The sequence below is a fragment of the Carassius auratus genome, chromosome 20 (genome assembly GCF_003368295.1).
Source record: "Carassius auratus strain Wakin chromosome 20, ASM336829v1, whole genome shotgun sequence".
In the NCBI taxonomy this organism is placed as follows: Eukaryota; Metazoa; Chordata; class Actinopteri; order Cypriniformes; family Cyprinidae; genus Carassius; species Carassius auratus.
Window position 1 is genome coordinate 26,649,434 of NC_039262.1, and position 26,008 is coordinate 26,675,441.

General features: G+C 37.1%; 2 protein-coding genes across 2 annotated transcripts; one reads left to right on the forward strand and one right to left on the reverse strand.

Moving 5' to 3' along the window:
* The first annotated feature begins 4,464 nt into the window (after positions 1–4,464).
* Positions 4,465–7,492, forward strand: mmachc (metabolism of cobalamin associated C). Its single transcript, XM_026194986.1, has 4 exons — positions 4,465–4,596; positions 4,857–5,054; positions 5,306–5,458; positions 6,845–7,492. Exons 1-4 carry the CDS (start codon positions 4,507–4,509, stop codon positions 7,202–7,204), a joined length of 801 nt encoding a protein of 266 aa, XP_026050771.1. The 5' UTR covers positions 4,465–4,506; the 3' UTR covers positions 7,205–7,492.
* Positions 7,493–13,543: 6,051 nt separating this feature from the next.
* LOC113037684 (protein THEMIS-like) lies at positions 13,544–25,787 on the reverse strand. Its single transcript, XM_026195000.1, has 6 exons — positions 25,335–25,787; positions 24,564–24,701; positions 22,591–23,052; positions 20,352–21,409; positions 15,880–16,000; positions 13,544–14,649 (listed from the first exon to the last, which is right to left on the reverse strand). The coding sequence occupies exons 1-6, from the start codon at positions 25,423–25,425 to the stop codon at positions 14,537–14,539; spliced, it is 1,983 nt and encodes a 660-aa protein (XP_026050785.1). The 5' UTR covers positions 25,426–25,787; the 3' UTR covers positions 13,544–14,536.
* Between the last annotated feature and the right edge of the window lie 221 nt (positions 25,788–26,008).

Consider the following 26,008-nt stretch of genomic DNA (forward strand, 5'->3'; position numbering starts at 1 on the left):
TATAAATTTGCCTTTTTTATTTTCATTTTAACATATGGATAAATTGAATACAGACCAAAGATAACCTATTAGATTTACTGAATTATATTTTATGTTTAACCACTAAAGAGACATCAGAGCCAGCGGCACACATCAGAAGATCTAGCCGAGCTGAGGCTGCTTCTCGGTGGATACATGATCACTGATCTCTCGCTGATTGCGTAGAGCTGACCGTCTCTGAGATGGCGAAAATAGGCGCTGTCTTTATAAATAAACCACAGATTTGAGTTTTAAACAACTACATTCTCGCCTGAAATACTTTTAAAATTACATTTCATGACACAATAACAGTAATATTTTGAAAATGATCCGAATAAATGGTGGTTGAACTCAACCAATGCTGCATGAACTCAACCAATCAGGATGTTTAGCGCCCAAGTCCCGCCCCCGAAAGTTCCGGAACTTTGAAAAAGTACCACCTCGCAGCAGGGACTTTCTGAGGGGCATTAGTCTAAGATATATTAAGTTGTCTCTAACATATTGGGTTAGGCTGATGGGAAGTATCAATGATCCAGCAATTTCAGTTCTTAATGATTGCTGAGAGTATCACATATAATCAAAAGGGTTTGGCTGGAACATTAACAGTATAGCAGAACAATACAGAATTAAATAATTTAGATGTAGTCCTTCACTGGTTTTAAGTGCGGTTCCCCCATGGTTTCTTCCATCACCAGAGGTTAAGAGTGAATTACTGAAAGAAAAGAAAGAGTATCCAAATGAACAAAGTTTTGCATCAAATTGCCAGAGACATTTAAAAACATAATTCTATGAATATTTTAAAATATATACTGATGGATCAAAAGATCCACAAAATGGGCATCGTGGTATTGGGATATATGTCCCAGAATTTAACCAAAGAGGGAGGTATAGACTAAATTATTTTTTATCTGTATACTCTATTGAAATGACTGGGTTAATAACAGCCCTCAGGTGGATTGAAGAGGTTAAGACATTGAGTAATGTAATCTGTACAGATTCCATGGCAGCTTTACATAGTCTTAATACAGGTCACTCTTCAAGGGAAAATGTAATCATTGAAATTAAATATTTGTTATTACAACTCAAGAACCTTGGAATCAGTATTCAGTTTTGTTGGGTTCCAGCTCATATAGGCATCAAACGTAATGAGGAGGCAGTTATTATTGCAAAAAAAAAAAAAAGAATGTTGGAAAACAAATATATAGGAATTGATGTTCCAATGGGTAAGGGTGAAGCCAAATCCATAATCAAATCAGTAATTGTACAAAAATGGCAAAAGGAATGGGAGGCAGAATTTAATGCAAGACATTACCATAAATCTCAGAAGAATGTGACAGGGAATAGGGTTACTTCAGAGAGTCTAAACAGAGGGGAAGAAGTGGTCTATACCAGACTTAGACTAGGACATACAGGACTAAACACCACTTTACTAGTAGGAAAGGGTAATGGTTTATGCATAGTGTGCCAATACAGAGAAGATGTTAATCATGTACTTTTTACTTGTGAGAAGTATAATGATAATAGAATAATCTGGCAGGAAATGGAAGGGGAGAACTCTATTCATGAAATTCTGGAATAAAAGGGCATGACAAGGGAGAGACTTAAAGCTTTATTTATTTATCTTAATAATACTGGTTTAATGAAAAGAGTATAATTGGCCAACCGCACACATTTTTTAAAATTTATGACAGAAATGAAGTCAATCTTGTTCATAATAAGGGAAGCTGGTAATGCTGTTTTTGAGTTAATACACTGGAGCTTGACACCAAATAAAGGTTGGGTTTTCACTGTCAACCAAAATTTGACTTCTGAGCCATGTAAATCCACAACTAGTGTGATGGGAAGCTTTATTAGAATTCCAGAGGATAATTTTCTAAGGTTGTTATCAATACACATTTTTAGAATGTTTTTAGAGAATGTTATACTACCTTTTAGCAGAAGATTCTGGGAACTAAAATAAAACATGCCACTGAAAACATTCCCAAGAACAGGTGGGTAGCCTATCTACAGAAAGCTTGAAATGTATTCTTAAAAACAAACTGATTTAAGTCAAAAACAATCAGCCTACTCTCCCATTATGTAGGCTACTGTAAGTGTTTTTTTACCCAAATGTAAATTTATTTACTTCATAATAAATAAACGAATCAAAGACATAAAACTATTTTTGTTTAATAATGCAACATTCTGGTTATGTGAAACATACCTTAAAAAAAGTTATCAAACTCTTTTGATTAATGAAAATTTGTTTTCCATATCAAGTTGAGGAAAAAACAAAAATGGAATCATTCAATGTTGACTCAAAATATATGGAATCATCTACCAAAAGATACAGTTAGTACTTTGTTTCCACCATAAATATTCAATCGGATTGAGATCTGAACTGTTTGCTAGCCATGCCATTGAGTTGATATGCATTTCCGGAAGAAAAGCTTTAATACTCTTTGCTCTGTGGCAAGATGCATTATCACCATCATCACCAAACTTCTTTTCTATTGATGGAATGAAAAATTGTCCAAAATTTTTATGTACACTTGTGCATTGACTCCTGAGGTAAGGATTGCCATTTCCCCTCGTCCTTTACCTGAAATGCAGACCCATTATCCTAAATGAGTTTGGAAATTTGGTTGCTTTCTTCAGGCGGTCATCTTTATACATTTCATTAGAATAGCACCAGTCAAACATTCCAGCATCATCTCCCTGCAATGCAGATTTATCACTTATATCCAATCATCCACACTCCATACTGCTTCTCTTTAGCCTACTGTAGGCCTACCTTGTTTTCCTCTGTTTAGGAGTAAATGCTGGTTTTCGTTTGGCTTTTCTATATTTATATCCCATTACATTCAGCTGGTTTCTTACAGTTTTGTCAAATCTGTTTCTGCTGATTTGTTTTTCATTTGTTTAGTAGTGCATTTTCTATTTCCAAAGCAAATTGCTTTGAGTTTTCTACCCTGACGCTTTGAGGTCTTCCTCAGTCACCCTGTATGTTTTCCTTTTTACATTTGTCGTATCCATTAATAATACCTTGTCTGAATATTATAAAGTACCATGTGGGGTTCCTCAGGGATCAGTTTTAGGACCACTACTTTTTAATCTATATATGTTACCTCTTGGTCAACTCATCAGGAGGCATGGTATCTCTTTTTATAGTTATGCAGATGACACACAGTTGTATGTAGCTGTGTCTCCAGATAACCCTGTACAAATTGATTCCCTAGTAAATTGCATTAAAGACATAAATGATTGGATGTCACAGAACTTCTTACAACTTAACCAAGATAAAACAGAAGTTTTGCTTATTGGATCAAAAACGCAGAGAGAGAAATTGATCCCTAAACTAAATGTACTCGGATTAAACCCAAGCCAAGTGGTAAAAAACGTAGGAGTTGTCTTTGATTCTGATTTTAATTTTAAAGCTCATGTACGCAATATTACTAAAACAGCATTTTATCATCTAAAGAACATTGCTAAAGTAAGATCATTTCTCTCTCTGAGCAATACAGAAAAATTAATGCATGCATTTATTACTAGCAGACTTGACTATTGTAATGCCCTTCTTACAGGTCTACCAAAGAATACAATTAACCAATTACAATTAATCCAAAACACTGCTGCTCGAACATTGACAAAAGTAAAAAAAAGAGATCATATTACACCAGTATTAAAGTCATTACACTGGTTACCTATTAGATTTCGAATTGATTTTTAATTTTTTTTATTAGTTTATAAGGCATTGCACGGACTTGCTCCAGACTATCTTTCAAATATGATTACAGTATATGAACCGAGAAGGACTCTAAGATCTTCAGATTCTTTTCTTTTAAATGTATCTTATAGTAGAACTAAAAAATTTGGTAATGCTGCTTTTAGCCGTTATGCTCCTCACCTCTGGAACAATCTTCCAGAGAACATAAGATGTGCTGAAAACATTAATAGCTTTAAATCTAAATTAAAAACATATCTTTTTAGTCAGGCCTTCCTATAAAATCTTATGAAATCTTTTTATAGTGTGCTTTGCTTTGTTGTAATGATGTATTTTTATTTATTTCTATTCATATTTTGATTTTTTTAAAATTCAATTTTATCTTAATGGGTCTATCTATTTTACTTTTTAATTATTCTTTTAATTTTACTAATTGCTGTTTCTATTGTTTCCTTGTCAAGCACTTTGAATTGCATTAACTTGGTTAGAAAAGTGCTTTATAAATAAAGTGCTATAAAAATAAAATTTGCTTGCTTGCTTTTGTAACCTTTCCATTTTTTTTATACTTGCATCCCTAAAAATACAAGGCAACAGTCAAAGCAATGATTTTTTTTTTTTACAGTTCAACGTGCTTTTTCGTTTCAAACGACATTTGTCATTATTTTACTTCCATAACTGTGGGATTTTTTTCCCCTTGCACTAACAGAGAGCGACGCTTCACCCTCCGCTCCAGCGGGCGGCGGAAATGCGTCATTAACCCCAGAATCATTAGAAGCAGCAGCAATATGGCGATCTCCAGTGAACGCGTGGAGGATCTCATAGGAACCTTCCGTGAGTCGTTAAAAGCTCAAGGTTTTGAAATTTATCCTTTTAAGGTAATATTTCCGACTCCACTAGCATAATACAAACAAAAAATCTAAATAATGAAAGCACTCGATGTCTTCATATTGCAGTGGTGCATATATGTATCCTGTTAGTTCTGTCCACGTGAAACTGTAGTTCTGTTCATAAGCCGTCAAAATCACCAGTGCACTGACAGATGATCAATGTGAAACAGTTTAGACCTCATAAACACGCGTGCTTGTGTACAGAGCTCTGGATGTGTGCACTAGTGTTAGCGTGTGTTTTGTTGCAGGTGGGCTGGTACAATGCAGTGGTGTCTGGAGCTCATCAGTTGTCTCACCCAGCAGACTCTCTGGCTCTGGTGCTCCTGAGCACACCGTCCATGTTTGAGCGTTCCTTCCTGCCCTTCTTACAGAGCCAGTGCTGTGAGGCTGTCAGAGACCCCATCGATCAGTGCACCGCTCACACAGTCTCTTCTTCTGTCTCGCTGGTGTGCTGCAAGAGCTAACAATAATTCTCTAATTCACATTCTCTACCTTGTGATTTATTAACCACACCTGGCCCAACTTTAAACCTACCACTTAAAATAATGCAGAAACAGTAATTATTGTTGTAGTGTAAGAATAATTGCGCTATATTGATTTAGTTTTAACTGTTTCCCTTCTAACCACAGTTTTCTACTTTGGTGTCATAACATGAATTCATTATCCAATCATTTTATTCTCTATTTTTTGTATTCAGTGTTTTCCAGATCAGTCTGTGGATGTCAGTTATGATTATGAGATGCTGCCCACCAGAAGACCCAAGTTTCTTGCTCAGACGGCGGCCCACGTATCAGGAGCAGCATATTACTACCAGAAATCAGATATCCCCAATCCACCGTGGGGTGATCGGGTCAGTGCTGATCGACAGACTCTTGAACTAATTAACTGTGATTAATCAGACAACAAAATGATTTCACAGGCTTATGGTAACTGCTGGCAATGTCTTTTCAGTGATTTGCTTGTCTTTAACAGTATTGTCTGTGAACTGTAAATATTGTTTATATACAATTCATTGAATGTGACAATTGATTAGATGCCGTTTGTGTGGATAGACTCGTAACATAATATACAGCATGAGCATATATTAAAGACTGAAGCATAAACACAGGTCCTGCATATTTAAACTGCCTAGAAATGGTCTTAAATCAGAGCAGATCTTACATTCATAGTCAGTGCATACACACACAAAAATGGTCTCCAATACAAACATTTTTAAATCGAGGTACATTCACTTGATATGTATAATAAAGATATGAAGTCTTGTTTTCTGAGAAAGTGAACAAAATGAATTAAGTTTGCTCAAAACATGAACAAATATCCAAGTGCAGATTAACCCCCCCCCTCCCCCCCCTTTTCTCATAGAATTAATATGCTTTTTTGGAGCCCATTGGAAGATACTTGTTCTTGTTTTAATTATAATCTAACTTAATTTCTCAGAAACCAACACTTTTTATGGGTATTGTTTTCTTTTCTCTTTCAGAATATTTGACTGATTTTGATGCTTTTAAACATAAAACAATGCAACTGAACAATAATTTACCTGAGAATAATCAGTGTGTGTCCATATCAGCAGTCAGCCTGAAAAAAATACTATAAAGATGAGCTTTCTGCTAAATGTATGTGCTATAATATTGCATATCATGCAGACAACAGGTTAAGTAAAACTTTGAATAAGAGAATGTAAGGAGCTAAAGATAAAATTCAACACCACCTACACTGTAATTGCATTTGACTATATATTCAAATAGAAAAGTTATTTTTAAATTGTAATACCATTTCACAATATTACTGTTTTTACAGTTAAAATAGAGACTTCATGTAAAATAAAATACAGAACAAATTCTGTATATTTTTTTCTAGGTTCATTGTTCATTAATTTCTGTGAGCTGCTGTATCTAAATACAATATCCGAACAATTATCTGGCAACATAATAGCATGCATACATTAGTCAGAATCTAACATACTTTAACAGGTTATCATATGGCAAGTATGATCTAAAAAAATTATGGAGAAGTCTAGACATTTGAGAATGTGTAGGAAACTTTAGTTTAACCCAGCACAATGTTGCACTATGTATATATGGTCTAGAAATATATCATACAAACCTATTTGTGTTAAACTTGCCAAACTCCAGCCATACTGCTCGTTCTAACTTTGTCTTTTCTAATGTAAAGATGTTGTTTGGTGTCAGCAAGTATGTTGTATTTTAAATCTCTTTATCCTTTTTCTGCACAGAAGATGTTTGGAGTTTGTATACACCCCAGGCTGGGGGGCTGGTTTGCTATACGAGCGCTGCTGGTTTTTAAGGATGTGCAAGTGGGAGAAGAACTTCAGCAGAAAGATCCTCCAGACTGTGTGAGTTCACAGGAGGACAGGATTGAACTGCTGGAGCGCTTTAACTTGCGCTGGCGAGACTGGAGCTACAGAGACATCATTCCCACAGAGGAGAGCTACTCCCCTCAACAGAGAGAGTATTTCCTGACTCCTCCAGGACAGCGGGGGGCGCTGCTGAGACAGTGGGGATATCTCACTCAATCTGACACTGAGAAGCAGAGCTCCACAAACAAACATTCTCCCAAAGATGAACCCTGTTGAATCAATTTGATTTACATAAAATGTATTGAGAAACTGTGAACATGATATTTCACATTCTACTCTGGTCTCGCTGTAACTGATGTCACTACAGAGAACATGGTGTCACTACTGTAAATACATATTTCATTTTAATTTATTAAATGAGGTAATTAGAGGCAAGTACTTTATCAATGAAAAGTACAGCCTTCAGCTTTCAAGGACCTTTGACATCTCTCTTTTCATTATTTTAATCATTTGATTAATTTATTGTTTGATTTATCAGGTTTTATAACAACACTTAATCAGAAACACTTGGTTTTGGTTCATTCTTGCTTATTCTCAGTAAATAAGTAAATAACATCTTTCTGGTGTGTGTGTGTGTGTGTGTGTGTGTGTGTGTGTATATATATATATATATATATATATATATATATATATATATATATATATATATATATATATATATATATATAGCATCTCAAAAATTAGAATAGCATGAAAAAGTTATTTTTTCTATAAATTATTTCCAAAAGTGAAACTTTCATATATTCTAGGTTTATTACATGTAAAACATTTCAAAAGTTTTTTTTTTTTTTTTTTCTAAATCCTTTGTAACAATATACATATTTGCTATCACTTCTTAACTATATAACACATCCTTGTTTTAATTTTTTCAGGAGTACTGAAATTCATTATCTAGTGAGAATATTAATCTCTAGCTTTACTGTAGAATAATACATTTTCAAAGTTTTAAACAAAGATTATTGCAGTGTTTTAAGTCCTACTTAAGGTTTAATTGAAATGTTTCTTTGTTTAAATTTTTTTTTCAGCGTACAGCTGTTAAAAAGCAGTAGAATCAGAACTTCAGAATTGTAAAAACATTTACAATATGTGCACCTTGTGCATATTTAGTGTTTTCTGCAATAATAATCTTTAAAAACTTTTTTTTTTTTACTCCACACCAAAAATACAATTAATCAATCACTTACCCCCATGTTGTTCCAAACCTGTAAAAGCTCTGTACGTCTTCGGAACACAATTTTGGATGAAAACCAGGAGGCTTGTGACTGTCCCATAGACTGCCGAGTAACTTACACTGTCAAGGTCCAGAAAAGTATGAAAGTAGTTGTCAGAGTAGTCAATCTGCCATCAGTGGTTCAAACATAATGTTGTGAAGTGACGAGAATACTTTTTTTACATGAAGAAAACAAAAATAATGACTTTATTCAACAATTTCACTCCTCTGTGTCTCCGCATCACCGTAGCACCATTTAGGAGAATCTGAGCTCTTCTGTGTTCTGATGCACTGTTGATGCAACGTGTAAATACACATAGACAGCTTATCCTTGTAGCTCATCTTCAATCACTACACCTGGCCTCACTCCTCGTTCCCGCGCCTCTCGGCCCCGCCCCACTCGCCACATACCCCCATCGCCCCTCGCAGGCCGGGGGGAACCCTCGAGACTGCGCTCTACTCCCCCCCCCCCCCCTTCCCTCCGGGGGGACCGCTCACGGGGACCTGCGGGAACCTGGGGGTAGGACAGACGAGGCGAGAGAAAAGGAGATGGAAGGAGGAGCGACAGGGACGAGAGAGGGGAGAGAGAAAAAAAAAAAAATCCGGTTCCCAGACGCACTGCTGCTCGGCCCTCCACCGGCTGGGTGATCTCCTCCGCGGTGCCTGGCGGTGGCACTGGACGGCCCTCGGCGGACGGCACGACACTCCTCCGCCGCCCGGTGGATGGCGACGGCTCCTCCGATTTTGGGCAGCGGCAGGAGTCCCCCGTTCCCTGCCCCTCCGGATTCCATCACGGAGGCGGCAGGCTCCGGCCCCCTGGCGAACGGCGCCGACTCCTCCGCTCCCTCACGGACGGCAGCTGCCCCTCCATATCGTGGGCGGCCGGCAGCGAGCTCGCCCGTCCCCGGCAACTCGCTCCAGCCCACCGCCTCGAGCGTCCATGGCGGAACATACTTCGCCTGCTCGATGGCACCACGGATTCACCACAGCGGCGAGGGATCTTCAGCAGCGCATCCCTCCTTCTCCCGGGTTTTGGCACCACTTTAACGATATTTGAACTCCATATACATCGGGAAGAAGGAGGCGGGAACCGGCGGACAATCAAAACATTTTAATAATCAAAAATAAACAAAACAGCGCGTCAGCCCCTCACGGCGACTGACGCGCACAAATAAGAAGCAAACACATAAATTAATGTCCCAGGCCTGGTCCTCTCTCGTTCTTCACGGTCGTCGCTCCAGTTTTATATCCTTCCATCTCCTACGTGGGACTCGATACTGGCGGTGGGGCGCAGGTGTAGCTCATCTCCAATCACTACACCTGGCCTCACTCCTCGTTCCCACGCCTCTCGGCCCCGCCCCACTCGCCACAGTCCTAATTAACTGAATTCACCCTATATTTGTTCCATCAGCAGATGCTTTCTTCCCCCAAAGTTAACTCAAGAAGACAGCTTTTGTAGCAAACATTGCAGACAAAATAAAAGTGTCAAGTGTCAAGCAACCAGCAATTATCATGCATACACATGGAATATTTGTACAGACACCACAATACCATGTTGACACGTAAAAAAAAAAAAACGTTTAAAATAAATCCAAATTAGTCACAGCATTTATACATAGTGGGCTCCAAAGGTCTCAATAACAAATCAATATATTTATGACATAAAATGAATACTAGATTCATCAGTCTCTCTAATATCTAGATCACTGACAGGACATCAGCAAATTTGTGATACTCACCATGTTTACTTTGTGCAAAAAGTTTTTCAAACTAGTTCAAGCTCATATTATCAACTAGAATTAAAAGTTAGTGAACTAACTTTGATGTTGGCTTGGCCATCTTGGCCATGGAGCAAAAGAGCCAAAGTACTTGTGTGCCCAACATTGAGTTGCCCCGCTGCAAAATTAATACAAATAATAATGCCATAAAAAAAATACACCTGCAACAGTCTTTTTCCATGCTCCCTTGCTGTTTTCTTTTTTTAATAAAAAGCCTGGGCTATGATAACAGCTATGACAGGGTTGTCTAGCTGGATGTGAAATAAGTCATGCCTATTTTTCTCGTGTATGTATTTCACAGTCCTGCCACCGTCACGTTGTGGGCAACGACACACAAGATAACTGAAACAATGCATTTTAAATCAAGGAGATCATAAGGGGTCCAAGCACAATGGTTTGTATAGATGATGCAGTTACACACTGTTTAAAATTGTTTAATTTGTACTGTATGTTCATTCTATTTATTTATTTGTGCTATTTACATAATGTTTACATTTTTTTAAGTTTGTTTATGTTAATTTAAAATAGCACTGCATAGTCTTCACTGTAAGATAAAATACACAATCAAACCAAAATGTATTCAGACACCTTCAACATTTCTCACATAATCACAGTTTATTTGCTGTAGTTTAGAAACTGGTAATAATATATGACAATAACTCAGAACAAATTCATATTGATAATTTCGGATAACTTTGATAAAAAGATATGTAATGGAATCAACCAAAACTTCAGACAGCTGTCAGTATGACAATATTTACACAACTATCAATACTTTGTTGAACAGTTACCAAGCAAGAAATGCTTAATTTGGTTCAGTCTGTGGTGTGAAAAGGTTGCATTAACAATTAAAGAAAGAAACACTTAAGCAAAACATGGGCAGGTCCTTAATTATTATTTTCTTAATCAATTTCACTGGTAGCCTACAGTATTAAGAATTTGTGGGTATAATATTTCACAGATCACTATTTTGCCATACTCACTTACATAAATGAACTAGTGGCCTGCACCCACTAGTAAAACAATTCTATCTGATTTTTGGATTGACTTTGGATAAATTCTTGTACTACAAGGTAAACCAGTCAAGAGCAGTGAGTGATTTACTTTCATTTTCATACATTAAAGACTCTGACAGCAGAGCTAGTAAATTAGGCGCGGTCCCTTTAAGAGACAAACGCATCCATTATGATGATACACATCCGATTTTTTTTTGCAACTCTATACTTTCACTTAAGACATAACCACATACTTATTCGAACACACTTTCCAACACGGGTATTTCGACATATTTTGTATGTATTTGTTGTCGGTACAAAAGCAAGAAGACTTTGAGACGCGTCTCTGCTTGCCCTGAACAACACCGCGCTGCTGAATTGAGCTCTTTCGTTTTTCGCTCTTTTTTCTGTTTATTTAAACTGCGATTTGAATTTGTTCGTTCAGGTCCAGGAGGAAGTGAACGTCCTGAACGAGAGCTCGGTTCAGTGTTGACGCGCGGCTCTCTCTCGTGCACACGCGCCATCAGCTGCTCAGTCCAGTTTCCCGCAGTGCGGGGCTGAAGCGCGAGTTTACTGTGACGTTCCGCCTGATGATTCAGTTAGAAACCAGCTAAGACCAGCGTGACAGTGGCCAAAACTACTTTAAAACCATTTAATATATTATTCAAATTGTTTTGTGCCGTTTCGCTGCAGTGTTTTAATGTGAAAGGCTGTAAATGTGTACTTCAAGTGTTCAGAGGAATACGTCGCGAGCTCGCTGTGATGTTCAGCCTGATGATTCAGTTAGAAACCAGCTAAGACCAGCGTGACAGTGGCCAAAACTACTTTAAAACCATTTAATATATTATTCTAATTGTTTTGTGCCGTTTCGCTGCAGTGTTTTAATGTGAAAGGCTGTAAATTCTCTGTGGACTTCAAGTGTTCAGAGAAATATATTGCCAGCTCGCGAGCAGTTGGCTGCCGCGAATATATCATGTTATTACTTTAAACAGTTCAGAAACATCTCAATTTAGCTCTTGGTGTGTTCTAACGTGTGGATTGCGTGCAATAGCGTTTTTAAAATGTCTTAAATAGGAATGAATTCGCTTGTTGTCGGCTCCGTGTAGACAGCCTGAGCTGAGCAGCAGTGATTCTTCTCTCGTCTGACTGCTCCCCTCCCCTAAATGTCATTGCAACTGTAGGGGCGCAATTTTTCTCAGACAATGTAAGTCTATGGGTAATGAATTTTGACATTTAAAAATTAATTTAAAAAAAACTTTAAGTCTGATCAGTCTGAAAAGATATAGCACACACCACCGCTCTATCCCGCAGGTGTCTGCCGAGTTTGGGGCTTGTGGCTTTAAAGCCCTAGGAGGAGTAGCGTTCAGAATTTCTGTCAGAAAAATAATAATAAGAAAAAGAAGAAGAAGAAGTTTAAATAGCATAACAGTATGTTGGCTTGTTGCCAAGCCAACATAATAATTAAACAAAGGGGTTGTTTTCTCACCATTGCTCTTTCCTGTGTTCCTCGGTAGTCTTTGTAGCACATCAGAAACTCTGACGACTCTGATTTCAGCAAGAAGTGCAAGATCCTGGGACTGCTGCCGATAGCCATATATATATATATACACACTTAATAAAGCATTAAAACTGTTTCTCCATGACATTTCCTTTAGCCAAATATGTGTGGATATTCTTCGAGTTTGAGTTTGGCAGGTGCCTTATGTTCTAATCAAACAGGTTTTACATCTTGAACTGTGTGTTTTAGGCAGAAGCTGTGCTCCTCTCCTGAGGTTTGCTCATCTCTGCAGCGCATGAAGCAGCTGCTCATTTCCACGCCATTTTTAGATGTTCCAATGAACATCTCAAGCTTCACAGGAATAATAAATTCTGACTGTCCCTACAAAGATGTTGATTTAAATGTTTAATTTTTTTGTACCATCCTACATGCATTTGTGGCTCAGTACATTGATGGGTTAATAAAAAAGTGAACGGTGATCAGAGTAGATTGTGCAATGTACAGTTTTGCTGGGAAATAATTTCACATGATTTCATTATATTGCACAAAGAGCTTCTAGGTTTGCTTGTAGTAAGAACTATTGTAAATGAACATCTTTGCACAATTGTATAGGTATTACCAGGGTAATAAATGTTTTTATTTTTATTTTGTCAAGTGACTGTTTGCAATATTAACAAATATAGATGAAAACACCCAGTCTCAATCCAGATTATTTAGATTTTTTGTATGTATTAATTTGGAAACATTGTTCCCTCATAAATCTCTGGCGGAATGCTAGGTGTTCTCCTCAGGCTCGGGAGAAAGGTCAAGGCCTTCTTCACGACCTCTTTCTTGACCCCAAGTTCCCTGGTACCTGATGGCAATCCTGAGATGACCACCAACTATTAACAATCTTTAATAAATATAAAAACCAGTTTCTAGTAAATAAGAGCTGTTTACAGTGAACACCTTATTCATACAGACGTTTGCTGTGTGCACAACACTGCTGCATCCCGGATGTTTTACCATGACAGCCAGTGCAAAAATATAGAATTTTATCTTTAAGAAATACAAACAGAAAATAAAAATCAAACATGGATCCTTATCGTTTATTCAAAGTAAACCAGACAAAATGCAAAATGGAAAAAAAAAAATATATATGTTTCTTTCTCCATAAAATAATATAAAAATACACCCACTTTTAACTGTATATAGCCAGACTGTACAAAAAAACTGCCTTTATATATATATACTTAAGTTGACAAAAAAGACGCATCATTACTCAAAAGCAGCTGTCACTGTAGCCATTCTCTTTTAAAAGTTATTAATATATACATCTAAAATGAGCCATTAAATAAACAGGGTATAAAAGTGTTACCCCAGTGATAGCTTTTTGTACATTTTTTGAAGAGTGCATGATCCATAAGCCATTTTCACCAAATATAGCTGCAGCCTGGAGAAATACAGGGCTTTATGCAGGAAACCTATCAATGCTTATCTGCTGAGGCTTAGCAATAGAAAAAAAAAACATTTCTAAAATCTTTGTCATCATTATAGCATTTTTGTCCAATGCCAATAAAATTTGAATACAATTTGAATTCCTGTCACAACCCATGTTGACAAGGGGGTGGGTTACACTTTATTTTAAGGTTACGTGAAACATGTACCTACTGTTATAATAACAATTAATTATGCATATTTGCATGCAAGTAACCCTAATCCTAACTCAAACCATACAGTAAGTTCATATACTTAATTAATTTACCTTAGTACTTAAATGTTTAATTACACTATAACAAGGACACCATAAAATAAAGTGTAACCGACTGGTTGTATTTCATAAAAACAATTGTAATACAGTAACACTATTCTCCTACAGGACTAATAAGAACCTAATAAATTATTTGTATTCCAGCTGATTTACAGTCATGTAAAGTTATGTGATTATTAAATAGACTTTGTCCATGTCAGTCTCATCATGTGAAATTAAAGTAAGCAGTTTTGGAACACAGCCATAGTGAACTTCATAGTATACGCTTCATCTTGTTTTCACTTGGTTTTCCTTTGCCTGTGTTAATGGTTTGTTAATTAACTCCTTATGCTATCAAGCTGAGCTTCATCAATATATTCATAATCATGCACATCATCGCCATCATGTTTTGTGATGGATACGCTGTCCAGACTTCGGCCCTTGGCAAGCTCTGAGAGGGAAACAAACACCCACTCAAAATTTAGATAAGGACATAAGGACACACAAGCTTTAAAACACATCCTGTTAAAGGTGAAGTGTGAACTTTTTTTTCCCAAATACCTTCTCATGTCAAGCCTAATATATAGAGCTAATTATACATAAGCAGTTAGTGGGTTGATTTCCTTGAAAGTGGATATTGCTCTGGCAGTACAGCTGATTAAACAACAGAGTCATGGAGCAAGTGTTAAGGGGCCTCATTTATAAAACATGCAGAGGCACAAATTTGATCTTAAAGGGTACATCGGAAGTTGAAATGATTCTTTAGGGTCTAAATGAAAAGTCTATAACATGCTTTGGTTACATTTTCTCTAAGTTAGTGTAAACACACAATTTTTACACTGTCAAAAACAGCTCCTTTCAGAGCAACCTGTTTTGATGCATGTTTCTTTAAATGCTAATGAGCTCTGCTCTCTTCTGTGGGTGACAAGCAGTAGTTTAACTTTAGCCAATAAACTTGCTAAGTAGCACATTATTAGGAAAGGTGATTTGCAAATATTCATAAAAAAAATAATAATAATAATAATAATCGCTCCTTCTGTTGGTTTAGCTGGATCATTAATGATTTGCACGAACATAAACGCATTTAGGTAGATCGGGGGTGCATTCCCTTCAGAAACACATGTAATCCACTGCGTCTTCAGTGGCTCAGATGTCGGGAGTAAATGAAGACTGCTATGTTCATTATTATATACAACAACAGAACACCTCAATGTTCCGGTCTCGATACGATGGTGGAGTGATGACAAACCAGTGTCAATCAACAATCGTAGGAGGGACCTGGGTCCATCTGACATCACACAGACAAGAAACTGAGAATGGCTTGAATTGAAAAAGGGGATATTATTTTTAGAGATTAAATAAATAAAAAAAAAAACCACTATGCTGATTTTTATCATTAAAGGGTGATAAACAACATAACATAAAAGTGAATTTTGCATCCGATGACTCCTTTAAAGTGTGTGTACACTAAAATCCACATCAATGGTCATATTTATATATATAAAATAGACACATTTGAGAAATGATCTTAGAACCAATTTAGCACAGTTTTAACCTATTTGAATAGGTTAGGTTGAATAGGTTTTTGCATTTTCATTTGATGTTAGTGATGCTGAAATTACACACTTCACATTTAACATGCTGATAAACACTGAAGAGAGGTGTAGCAAAATGTACCTACCTTTCAGCAGGGTAGGTCTTGGCAAAATGACTGGACTTATGGGAATCTTTTTGTCATTTCCATTTTTTGAATCACTGCATTGAATGAAGTTATCTTGTTTAAAAGGTTCAAAACAAAGACCCTGTGACAGGGATGACAGAACATTGTGAAATTACACAGTGCATATAATAAGTGAATAAAAAAAGTTCCAATCTTATCAACAACTATACTATGTATAGTTATATATAATCAACATCAACACCTCTTGAGGAAATCATCTCCTTTCAATTAATTCAACTATGATGTCAACACATTCAAAATGTTTTTTTTTGTAATGTTATATTAGGTCTGTGTCATGTTATGTGATGTAAGCATTATAGAAGCATATACTGTATATGTAAATGCTACATTAATAAGGCACAAATGTAACAATTCGGCTTTTTACCATTTTTAACCATAAATACCTGTTATGTCTTTCTACATGACTTACAATGTACTATAACTTAACAATAACATCCCCTTACAATGTCTGTGGGGTTGGCCTGTAAAGTATTATATTGATTGAACAGTTGAGATTTTATTGCATTGTCTAAGTAAAATAATCCACTAGACGGCGCCTACAACAGTTTTATAAACATTCTGCCAAATTTGAGTTTATTGTTCTGTATAATACAGAAAATAAAATGAATGAAATGTGGTTTTAAAATGCAGATCTGCAAGCATATTTAGCTTGTTTCACATGTATAGGTCTCAGAATATATTCTGATAGTCATTACTGAATTTTCACATTTTGTTTCTTTTACACTTTCAGATTCAGATGTTCAAATTATTTCTAACATAATGCAATGTTCTTTATTTAAGAGCATTCCTAAGTACAGACTGAAATACATTGTTTTGTAGCAAAGCTTTTGATGATGAACTCCAGCTTTACCAGGCGACATGAACACTACCGGTAGATATATACTATACACAGATCATTTCTGCAATGTCTTGACATTTTTTTTTTACAAGTATTTCTGGATCGTGCATTGGGCCATTGTCTTGCCATAAACTAAAAAATAAAAACCTTTTGATTCTTAAATGCAGATCTCTGGCTTCTTGTTCACTTATGATGAATACACTCCTTAAAGCGGTCATATGATTTTATTTCAAATTTTCCTTTCTCTTTGGAGTGTTACAAGCTCTTGGTACATGAAAAAGATCTGTAAATTTGCAAAGACTAAAGTCTCAAATCCAAAGAGATATTCTTTATCAAAGTTAAAGGCCATGTTGCAGGTTAACCACCACTGTCGATTAATCGGTACATAAATGTATATCATTTTTAAAAAGTCTCAAAAATGGTCTTAAAGACCAGTTTTTTATGTTTTTGGTATTAGCGTTTTTTTTTTAAATGCAATTTGGTGATGACGTCACATTGGAGAGAAGTGGAGGAAAGGTAGCCTCAGCCTAGTATGATGCAGCGTTCCAGGCAACCCGTATCCTGTGTTTTTCCAACCTTAAACCCATGAAAGTGCACTGGAACGGCAATCAAACCCGTGACTTCCCACCCTTGAACTTGTAACTAGATCACTGTACTCCGAGATCCGACGTCACAGCACGCAAAACAACGATGACAGCCCCTACGGATAATACTGCCTATGCCTATGTTAGGACAATGTAACGTTGCAATAAAAACTGGGATGAGGAAGAGGTGGCAAGAGCCAACATGTATGATGGCCCGCAGCCATGTAATTTCAAACCTGCCAGACGTGAAGAGGGCAAATGTGGAATTGCCAAGAACTGATGACCGTCAAAGTCAATTAAATGCATGGTCCGAGGAGAATGAGTGGAGAGTTGAAGTGTCCTGGTGAGTTGCTATCATTTAGCAATGCAGCAATGAGCACTGGAGCTAGTCTACGTCAGCAGTGCACAATAACGACACACACACACAAACATATATATATACATATATTCACAGAGTGAAAAAACAACGTTTTCTTTATATCTAGTGGCAGTGATCATGACGTTAGTTCAGATAAGTACTGGTAACCTTTGTCATAGTGTCGTAGTACTGGTAAACTTTGTCATCTAGAAATAGAAAGCATCATGCTAGCTATATGCTTGTTTCTAAGCGTTTATCTCTTCCGGTGAAAATGTTGCAATCGTAGCCACGTGTCTGTCACTGTGTTTGGCAGGTGCTTGTGTGGGTGGTGCCATCCCATGGAAACTGCGTTGGGAAGCTTGAACTGTAGGGAAGTGAGTCCGTTTGGGTCTGTCTGTCTATCTTGGCAAAAGACCAAGATGGCGGCGCGAACACATCGCGATACTCAGCGTCTCTCCAGTTTTATTCCTGCTCATCTCGGGTTAACATCATACACTCGACAGGAGCTTTTGGATATCGGTAAGGACTTTACCAGCAGTTTTATCACCAATCTTCGACTCATCCCTGAGATCGCCAGAACACCCGAGGCTTCGCACTCTATCCGGCTGGGCGGAAGTGCTCGTAGGCGGCGTCGAGATTGTAAACAAAGGCGGGGGAAGCGCGGAGGTCTAAGAGCTAAGCTAAAGCTAACACCGCTCCGGCTCTCTTTACCCAGCATTTTCCTCGCTAATGTGCGGTCACTGGTGAACAAAATGGATGAGTTACGACTCCGCATCACCCACAGTAAGAGACTTCTGGACTGCAATGTCATGGTTTTCACAGAAACATGGCTACACAGCGACGTACCCAACAATGCTATTGAGCTAGCCGGACGCTACACACTCCGGGCAGATAGAACGGCAGATGACTCCGGCAAGACAAGAGGTGGTGGATTGTGCATTTATGTCAACAAAGCTTGGTGTACGAACACTGTCATTGTTGGGAGACACTGCTCAGCTAACCTAGAGTTTCTCATGGTTAAATGTAGACCTTTTTATCTGCCACGGGAGTTCACTTCCACCATAATAACCGCAGTCTATATTCCACCGGATGCTAATGCCAAGCTTGCTTTGAACGAACTTCATGCAGCCATTAGTAAACAACAGACTGCTCACCCGGAGGCTGCTTTTATTGTCGCGGGTGATTTTAATCACTGCAAATTAAAAACAGTACTGCCCAAATTTCACCAGCATGTTTCCTGCCACACCAGAGACCAGCATGTTTCCTGCCACACCAGAGGAGACAAAACTTTGGATCATGTTTATATTATGGAAAGGGGCATTACATTTACGGCTTGAGGTGTTCGACCAATCACAATGCATTGGATCAGTTGGCCAATCAGAGCAGAGCAGAAAGGAGGAACTTTGTAAAAAATTATACATTTGAGAGAGGCGGGGCATAGAGGACCTACAATAATGTACAGTATTTGAAAAATAATGTGTTTTTTAACATTAAAGCATGTCAACATATTGATGATCTTTAAAAAAAGCATCAAGACCACTTTAAGCATGTGTTATTCTATTCTGTGTTACATAAGTATTAAATATTGGAAACAACATATCCTTTGCATCTCTGTGTGAAATAAAATTGCTAAATAATATCTCCATTCTCTCAAAATCTAAAACACGATACTAGTGTATTTATTTATTATGCATCTTCAGTTTTGCTTTCTGAGGTAGTCACACAAAGCTGAAAACCATATCACATGATGTTATTAGTATAATTGATTATTACTTAATGTAGGTCTATCTCAGAATTATCTCAATGTGGGTGTCTTGGGCAACTACAGTAATAATAAGTATAAAAATAATAATAAAGAATTGCATTTTTATTTTATTTTATAAAATATTATCCACCATTCAATATCCATGTATTTTCTAACTGCATGGGCAGATTTTTCTATCTTCTATTTCTACCAATTATATTATATTATATTATATTATATTATATTATATTATATTATATTATATTATATTTTTTAAACAAATCTCATTTTTATATACAATTTTGCTTATCAAGTAAATTGATCTTGTTTTAAGGATTTTTAAACTAATTTTAAATGTAGGACGTGGAAGAGCTGCTGATGGGTCACAAGAATGTTCTGGGAAAAATGTTTATAGGTATAAAACTCTGTTATTTATTGCGTGTTAATGATTCTTCTTATTATTCAGTGTTTTCGTTGTATGCAAGTGATATGGAGTAGCACATGAAAGCTCTTTTCTGCTCTGATCTGTCACATATTAGGGGTTAAACGGATCGCATTTGATAGGGGCTCGTCCGTACGTCTATACTGTTCAGCACGCACGTAATTCACCGATTAATTTGCCAATTTACGTTCAAGCTATTTTAAATCACAAGAATAAGAAATTAAAGAGAGCTCACTTTGATTCTCATGAGCTGTTCTCGCACATAATCAAAGAGTATAGCGAAAAGTATTAACACAGGCTTTAGGATTACGGTTTGGCTTCAGGTTACTTGCATGTAATAATGCTTATAAAAACTTTTTAAACAAATTTATTGTTATTATAATGGTAAGGACATTTAACGTGTAACAAGGACACCTTAAAATAAAGTGTTACCAAATACAGTTTACCTGTGGAGAGCAGCTGGAGCCTTCACTGTTTGCGCTCTCTGATCTGGATGATAGCTTCTTGGGAGGTCGAGGTGGAGGGTCTTTGGGTTTTTTTGGAGGTCGTGGAGGGGGTGTGATGGTAGTAAAGGCATACCTCCTGAGTGTGTAGTAACAGTCCTCTGAGATTTCCTCTATGACTGAATTCCCACTACATACTGGACTCTGGCCTTCCCAGCGCTGCTTTATGTTGAGGATCAAGTCTGTGCGATTGACTGGCACCTCCCTGATCTCTGACAGCTCAGTGTTTGAAATAAGGAGGCAAGGGTCAGAGATCTCCTCCTCAATGTGCAGACCGGGAACACCAGCCAAAACATCCACCTTCAATGAGAGGTCTCGCACAGACACTTTGACGTTGAAGGGCAGCGGGAACCATCGGCATATTTCCGCAATGGTGTATTGACGCTTGTCTTTAACCAGCTCCATGAATCCCCCCTCCAAACACATGGGGAGGCGCACAAGCTCCTTCGTCTCTGTCCCTGTAACTTTCAGACAATGAAATGCATCAGCTGCCCTCTTGGTTCCATTGTGTGAAAGCGCACAGCTTTTGCCTTTGTTTACTATAAACTCATCTCCAGCACTTACAGAAGCTAGCCCGTTATACACAGACTCAAAGTCCCTGGTGGCCACCACGTGTATCTGTTCAGTTTCGCTGCGTGCGCGCTCCAGATCATAGGCGGTGGGGAACTGGCGCGGCCGCCGCTTTAAGCGTCCATTGTAGGACTCCGGAATAAGAAAGTGTCTCGTTGATTCACGACCCATTTCCGAGGCCAGTATTCGTTTTGCATAGAAAGCATTATGAATGATCACCTGATTGGAATTGAAAAGAATTTCCAGCTCTGGAGAAAGCTTGAAAGGTCTTTCACTTGACAACTTCGCCACCACAGGAAAAATTTCTGGAGGACTCTTGAAAACATCGATAAGAGAAAGAGGCTGCACAAAGGAGTCACAATCAAACTGCTCAGTGACATCCACCACCTCCACATCCAAATTTGATGGGATGAGCAGAATTTTCTCACTGACTGTGGGAAGAAAGGGTCCAAGTTTAAAAGAGGAAAAACTTTTAGCAATGGGCTTTATTCATGTGACGTGAGGAGAACAGATTTATTAATTTTTTTTTATTTTAATTAATCTTCAATGTCTGTATCACACAGAAAAACAATTAACAGTCCTAAAACTCTGTCATTTTTAAATCTGGTATTTTATTAACAATAATTAATTCATTAATAATCATCAACTAACAGTGAGCAATTTATTTATTAATCTCTCAAGACCAGATAATTTTTATTTTATTTTATTTTATTTTTTTTGCATGTCTTTACAATGTATGGAGCATTAAAAGTAATGTAAAAATATATATTTATTCAAGGTTTTTTTTCATAAGTTATCCTATGACCTTGGTAGAGGACATCGGGACTCAATATATAAAAAATAAATACAAAATAAAAAGCCATGAATGAACATGCATAGACAAAAACATACATTTTTAGTTTTCAACATTTTTTTTAACCAAACTTTTATAAAACTTTAAATTAAAATTATGAGAAAATGTATTCTCAACTATGTTATAACAGAATGATTCAATATACAATTTTTCTTTCTGCAAAATGTGTGTAAAATTACCATAAATGTGTTTTCTCATTATGCACAATGTATCTATAAACTAAATCTAATTTTAGTCTTAACATCTTTGCCAGAGGTAAAAAAAAAAAAAAAGAACTTAATTCAAAGGGGTAAACAAATGTATTTTTTTCTCATACTACTGACAAATATATATTTTACACTTCATTGTAGGGAACAGTTCTCTCTATTAATTAGTTGTTTATTAGCATAACTATTATTAACATATTTGCTCATTTTTAGTACTTCAAAAGCACATATTCTGCATGACCATATTCCCCGTCCTTAATTCTATCCAGTACCTAAACTTTTACTATTAATAAGCAGCAAATTAGGTGTTTACTGAGGCAAAAGTAAGTAAATGGTTTGTTAATATCAAAAACTATGACTTTTTTCATTATATTTTTCTTAATATATTTAGAACGCTTTGGTTCTATTTCAGGATGTTCAGATATTTTTTCAGGAAAACAAGACAAAAATGATAGATTAAGAAAATGATTGGCTGTCACGTGTTGTCTATAAAACGGTTATACAATATTTGTGTACACACCTAGAAGAGGAATGAAACTAGTGTCATACTCACGTCGTGTAACAGCCTTCAGTTCATACACAGGAGTCAGCTTCAGCTCTCCAAATATATTCTCCAGCAAATTTGTGAATAAGAAGTCCTTTTTGGGCAGTGTTTTGACCTCGGTTACAGTCCTCTTTCTGCCTTTGGAGATTTTCCACTCCGCTATCTCTCTCAGGGTGTAAAACTGGTCGTCCTGGCACTCTGTGAAGTGGCCTTGCTGGGAGAAGCTCAGGCTGAAGCAGATCTTGGGCTCTCTGTGCAGAAGCTCACACTGCACACATCCACCGCTGAGCTCACGGGTGACGGCAGTGATTCTGAAGCTGTCTCCCTCCCGTATGACGCCCTGTGCCAGCTGAATCTCTGAACCGCTGAGGAACACCGGCTGGGACAGTCTGTGGGAGCTGATCTTCACTGAGTCAGCTATCTCTTGTATGCTTTGGTACGGCTGACTGTCACCCAGTAGTTTGAACAATCCTGTCACATAGAGCACAAAGCCATTGTTAAGTCACTACAAGGAACAAAAGACAGCAAAGAGAATGTTGGAAATAAATAAAAAAATACAAACACAGAAACATTTTTTTAGTAAATCATTAACAGAGTATTATACCACTAATATTTTGGATGAAGCATCAGTCATAGTCTTGTAAGACATGACCAGTGGAAACGAAAAACGGCTCTGACCACTGTCCGCTATATCTGACTTATCAAAGTGAAGATGGAGCTTATTGTTCTTAAGCCACCCCAGCAATATCACTTCAACATTCGGCTAAGTTTGTCATGGAAAACCCCATCTAGGACAACCTTATGGTTGTGAGGAGCAGCTGAACGTCACAGATCATAAAGACAGACGGATCTGGTAACGTAGCAGTGAGTTTGCTCAAATTCTCTCTTTGCATATTAGTTGCTGTTCACATCAGGTTCAAGACAATACTATTTGAGTCACATTTAAGTTTAGGGATTAATTCTCATTTTTAACCAGTGATTAACTATGACTTTTTCCTCTGTAAAATCATACTTTGCTGCTTATTAACGGTAAGGTAATGGTTACGTTTAGCTATGCGGTGGATTAGGGGATCAAAAACAAAAAAAGCTAATGCAGAATCAGGCATTATTATGTGCTTTATAATGCTAATAAACAGCCACTTTGCTGGTAACATCACAAAATCACTTTTCTGAAACATCTTTGTTTTTCACTAGTGAAACAATCTTCTCCGAGTCCCTTGCGACTTAAGAAACAGGATGATTTTAGCATGAATACTTTCACTTTAACCTACACTGATAACATCACTATCATACATAAGAACCAGTCTTGTGAGGTTAGGTGCAAATAGAAGTTATAAGTCACTGTGTACAAATAAAAAGAATGAATATATGCAAAACTATTTTGTAGTGGAATTAATTTAATGCGACAAAACTGGCATGATCAGAGGCAACAGATTATCTTATAATTATTTGTATTATATAACATTTATTAAACATGCAAAATTATCATGGACGAGCAGAATACGAGATCTGCGACACAACTTCCTTCATTTGCATCTTTTGGACACACAACGAATGAACAAACTGTAAAGCCGACATCCTACACAACTGTAGCAAGTAACAAGTAACATACGCGCGCATACTTCAAAATAGGATTTTTGTTGTTATTCCTCTGTTTTACAGTATGTATGTGCAATTATTTAATAGATGTGAGCTTTTCTAAATTATATATTTTTTGTATTCAATTTTAAATGTTTTAAATTAAACATTTAATCTTTGTTTATCATTAGCAAAACAAAATCAATACATTTAAAAACAAAATAAAACAAATGTATGAATAAATGTTCAACTGAAGACACAGAGATGAACCGTAGATTTCTAAAAAGACTGATCACATTTAGCTATTTTCCGTTGATTTAAACAGATGCATTTCAACCAACAATAACCAAATCACTTGCTAATCAAAGACACAGATAGTAAGTTGATATATTTAACTCTGGTACCTGGGTATTCCACAGGGATCTCAATCTCAGTGTTGCTGGAGGTCTGAGCTGTGAATCTGCTGATGGTGATATCAATGATTTTCAATAAATCTCCTGTTGAAAGAGAGCACTCTCTTCCAAACATCTCATACACACAGCCTGCAAAAGAATTGTATAAGCATTGTTTAAATGCATTACAAACCGTTCAGTATTGTGTATCAGTTGCAGTAAAACTATTTCTGCACAAGCACTGGAGTGTTATTGTGAGAAGATAAATGACATCACAAAAGACATATTACAGCCTTAAAGGAACTAGAAATAGATCACAAAGAAGTGGGTTTCCGCTTGGCATCATGTGGTTTGAAAATGAATTTAACTTTGTTTCTTCAACTGATCATTTCAGTACTTTTCTTGCTAGTAAGAGTTACCACTTAAATTTAAAAAAAAGATTCATTTATGACATGTGTGAAATGTGTGAAAGTTGCTATTGGTTCGTATGTAAAAAAAAAAAAAAAAAAAAAAGTGTCTGTCTTCAAAGCTTCAACACAAACTGAGGAACAGTATTATGCTGCCTATTTTGCGCTTTATAAAAAAATACAATTTAAAAATTCATCAAGCTTATAAATTATCAGCATTAATTTTTCTCCATTTCCACATGTTGTTTCTCTGCGGCAAACTGTTTCTCACCTACACCAATGAGTGGACTCAAGCGCTTCTAGGTTTTAAATAGTTGGAAATGCGTAATTGCAGACCGTGAGGATCAGATGATTTCTGAGCATGTAATACTCTTACCTTGATAATATATTCCTGACTGGATCTGAAGCACTCTGGGGAACATCTTAGGATCCAGAAACTGCGTGAATTCATGCAGGGTCGTAGCCATCTTCTGCTGCGCTTATACCAGGAGATGTTTTCAAAGCTCTGAAAGGGCTGAGAGATGAGGCTCTGTACCTTGGGAATCCATAAAACGTCCCATAAGGGGGTTAGCGGAGGGCTAGATGTCAGATTAACTCCCAGGATGCTCTTTGGCCTCTCCAGACGCCCCTTGAGCTCAGCAGTGCAGACGGAGAACGTGACTGTGAGGCATCCTGCGCAGCACAGGAGGACAGGAAGCCGAGTACAGCTCGAAGACCACAACTCAACGCATTGTTAAGCAAAGCTGCACCGGGTCTCTGCAAAAATACTATGATATACACAGATCCCACATCCTCTGCCTGACTTCATGACATCAGGGCCAAATGTGAGTCAAAACAACAGGGATCCAAATCATCACTGACTCATTTTTACAGTAATATTGTATGGCATTTCTTGTTTCAAAGCTGGGAAACCACCGCAAAATTTCCAATAAACCCACATTTTACCAACAATTCGTGCCAAATGGGAGGAAACACATTCTTTAAGATATCCTTTTTTATTCAAAGTATTTTTACTATTTGACATCATAATACAGCCATAAAGCCAACAAC

Bases quoted from the DNA above. Each gene is read 5' to 3' on its own strand.
- mmachc (XM_026194986.1), top strand. From the start codon at position 4,507: ATGGCGATCTCCAGTGAACGCGTGGAGGATCTCATAGGAACCTTCCGT. The intron at 4,597-4,856 runs GTAATATTTCCG...GTTTTGTTGCAG, and splicing joins TTGAAATTTATCCTTTTAAG to GTGGGCTGGTACAATGCAGT. The intron at 5,055-5,305 runs GTGTGCTGCAAG...TTTTGTATTCAG, and splicing joins TCTCTTCTTCTGTCTCGCTG to TGTTTTCCAGATCAGTCTGT.
- LOC113037684 (XM_026195000.1), bottom strand. From the start codon at position 25,425: ATGGCTACGACCCTGCATGAATTCACGCAGTTTCTGGATCCTAAGATG. The intron at 24,702-25,334 runs GTAAGAGTATTA...ATTCTTTTGCAG, and splicing joins GTCAGGAATATATTATCAAG to GCTGTGTGTATGAGATGTTT. The intron at 16,001-20,351 runs GTAAACTGTATT...TCCCTGTCACAG, and splicing joins GCTCCAGCTGCTCTCCACAG to GGTCTTTGTTTTGAACCTTT.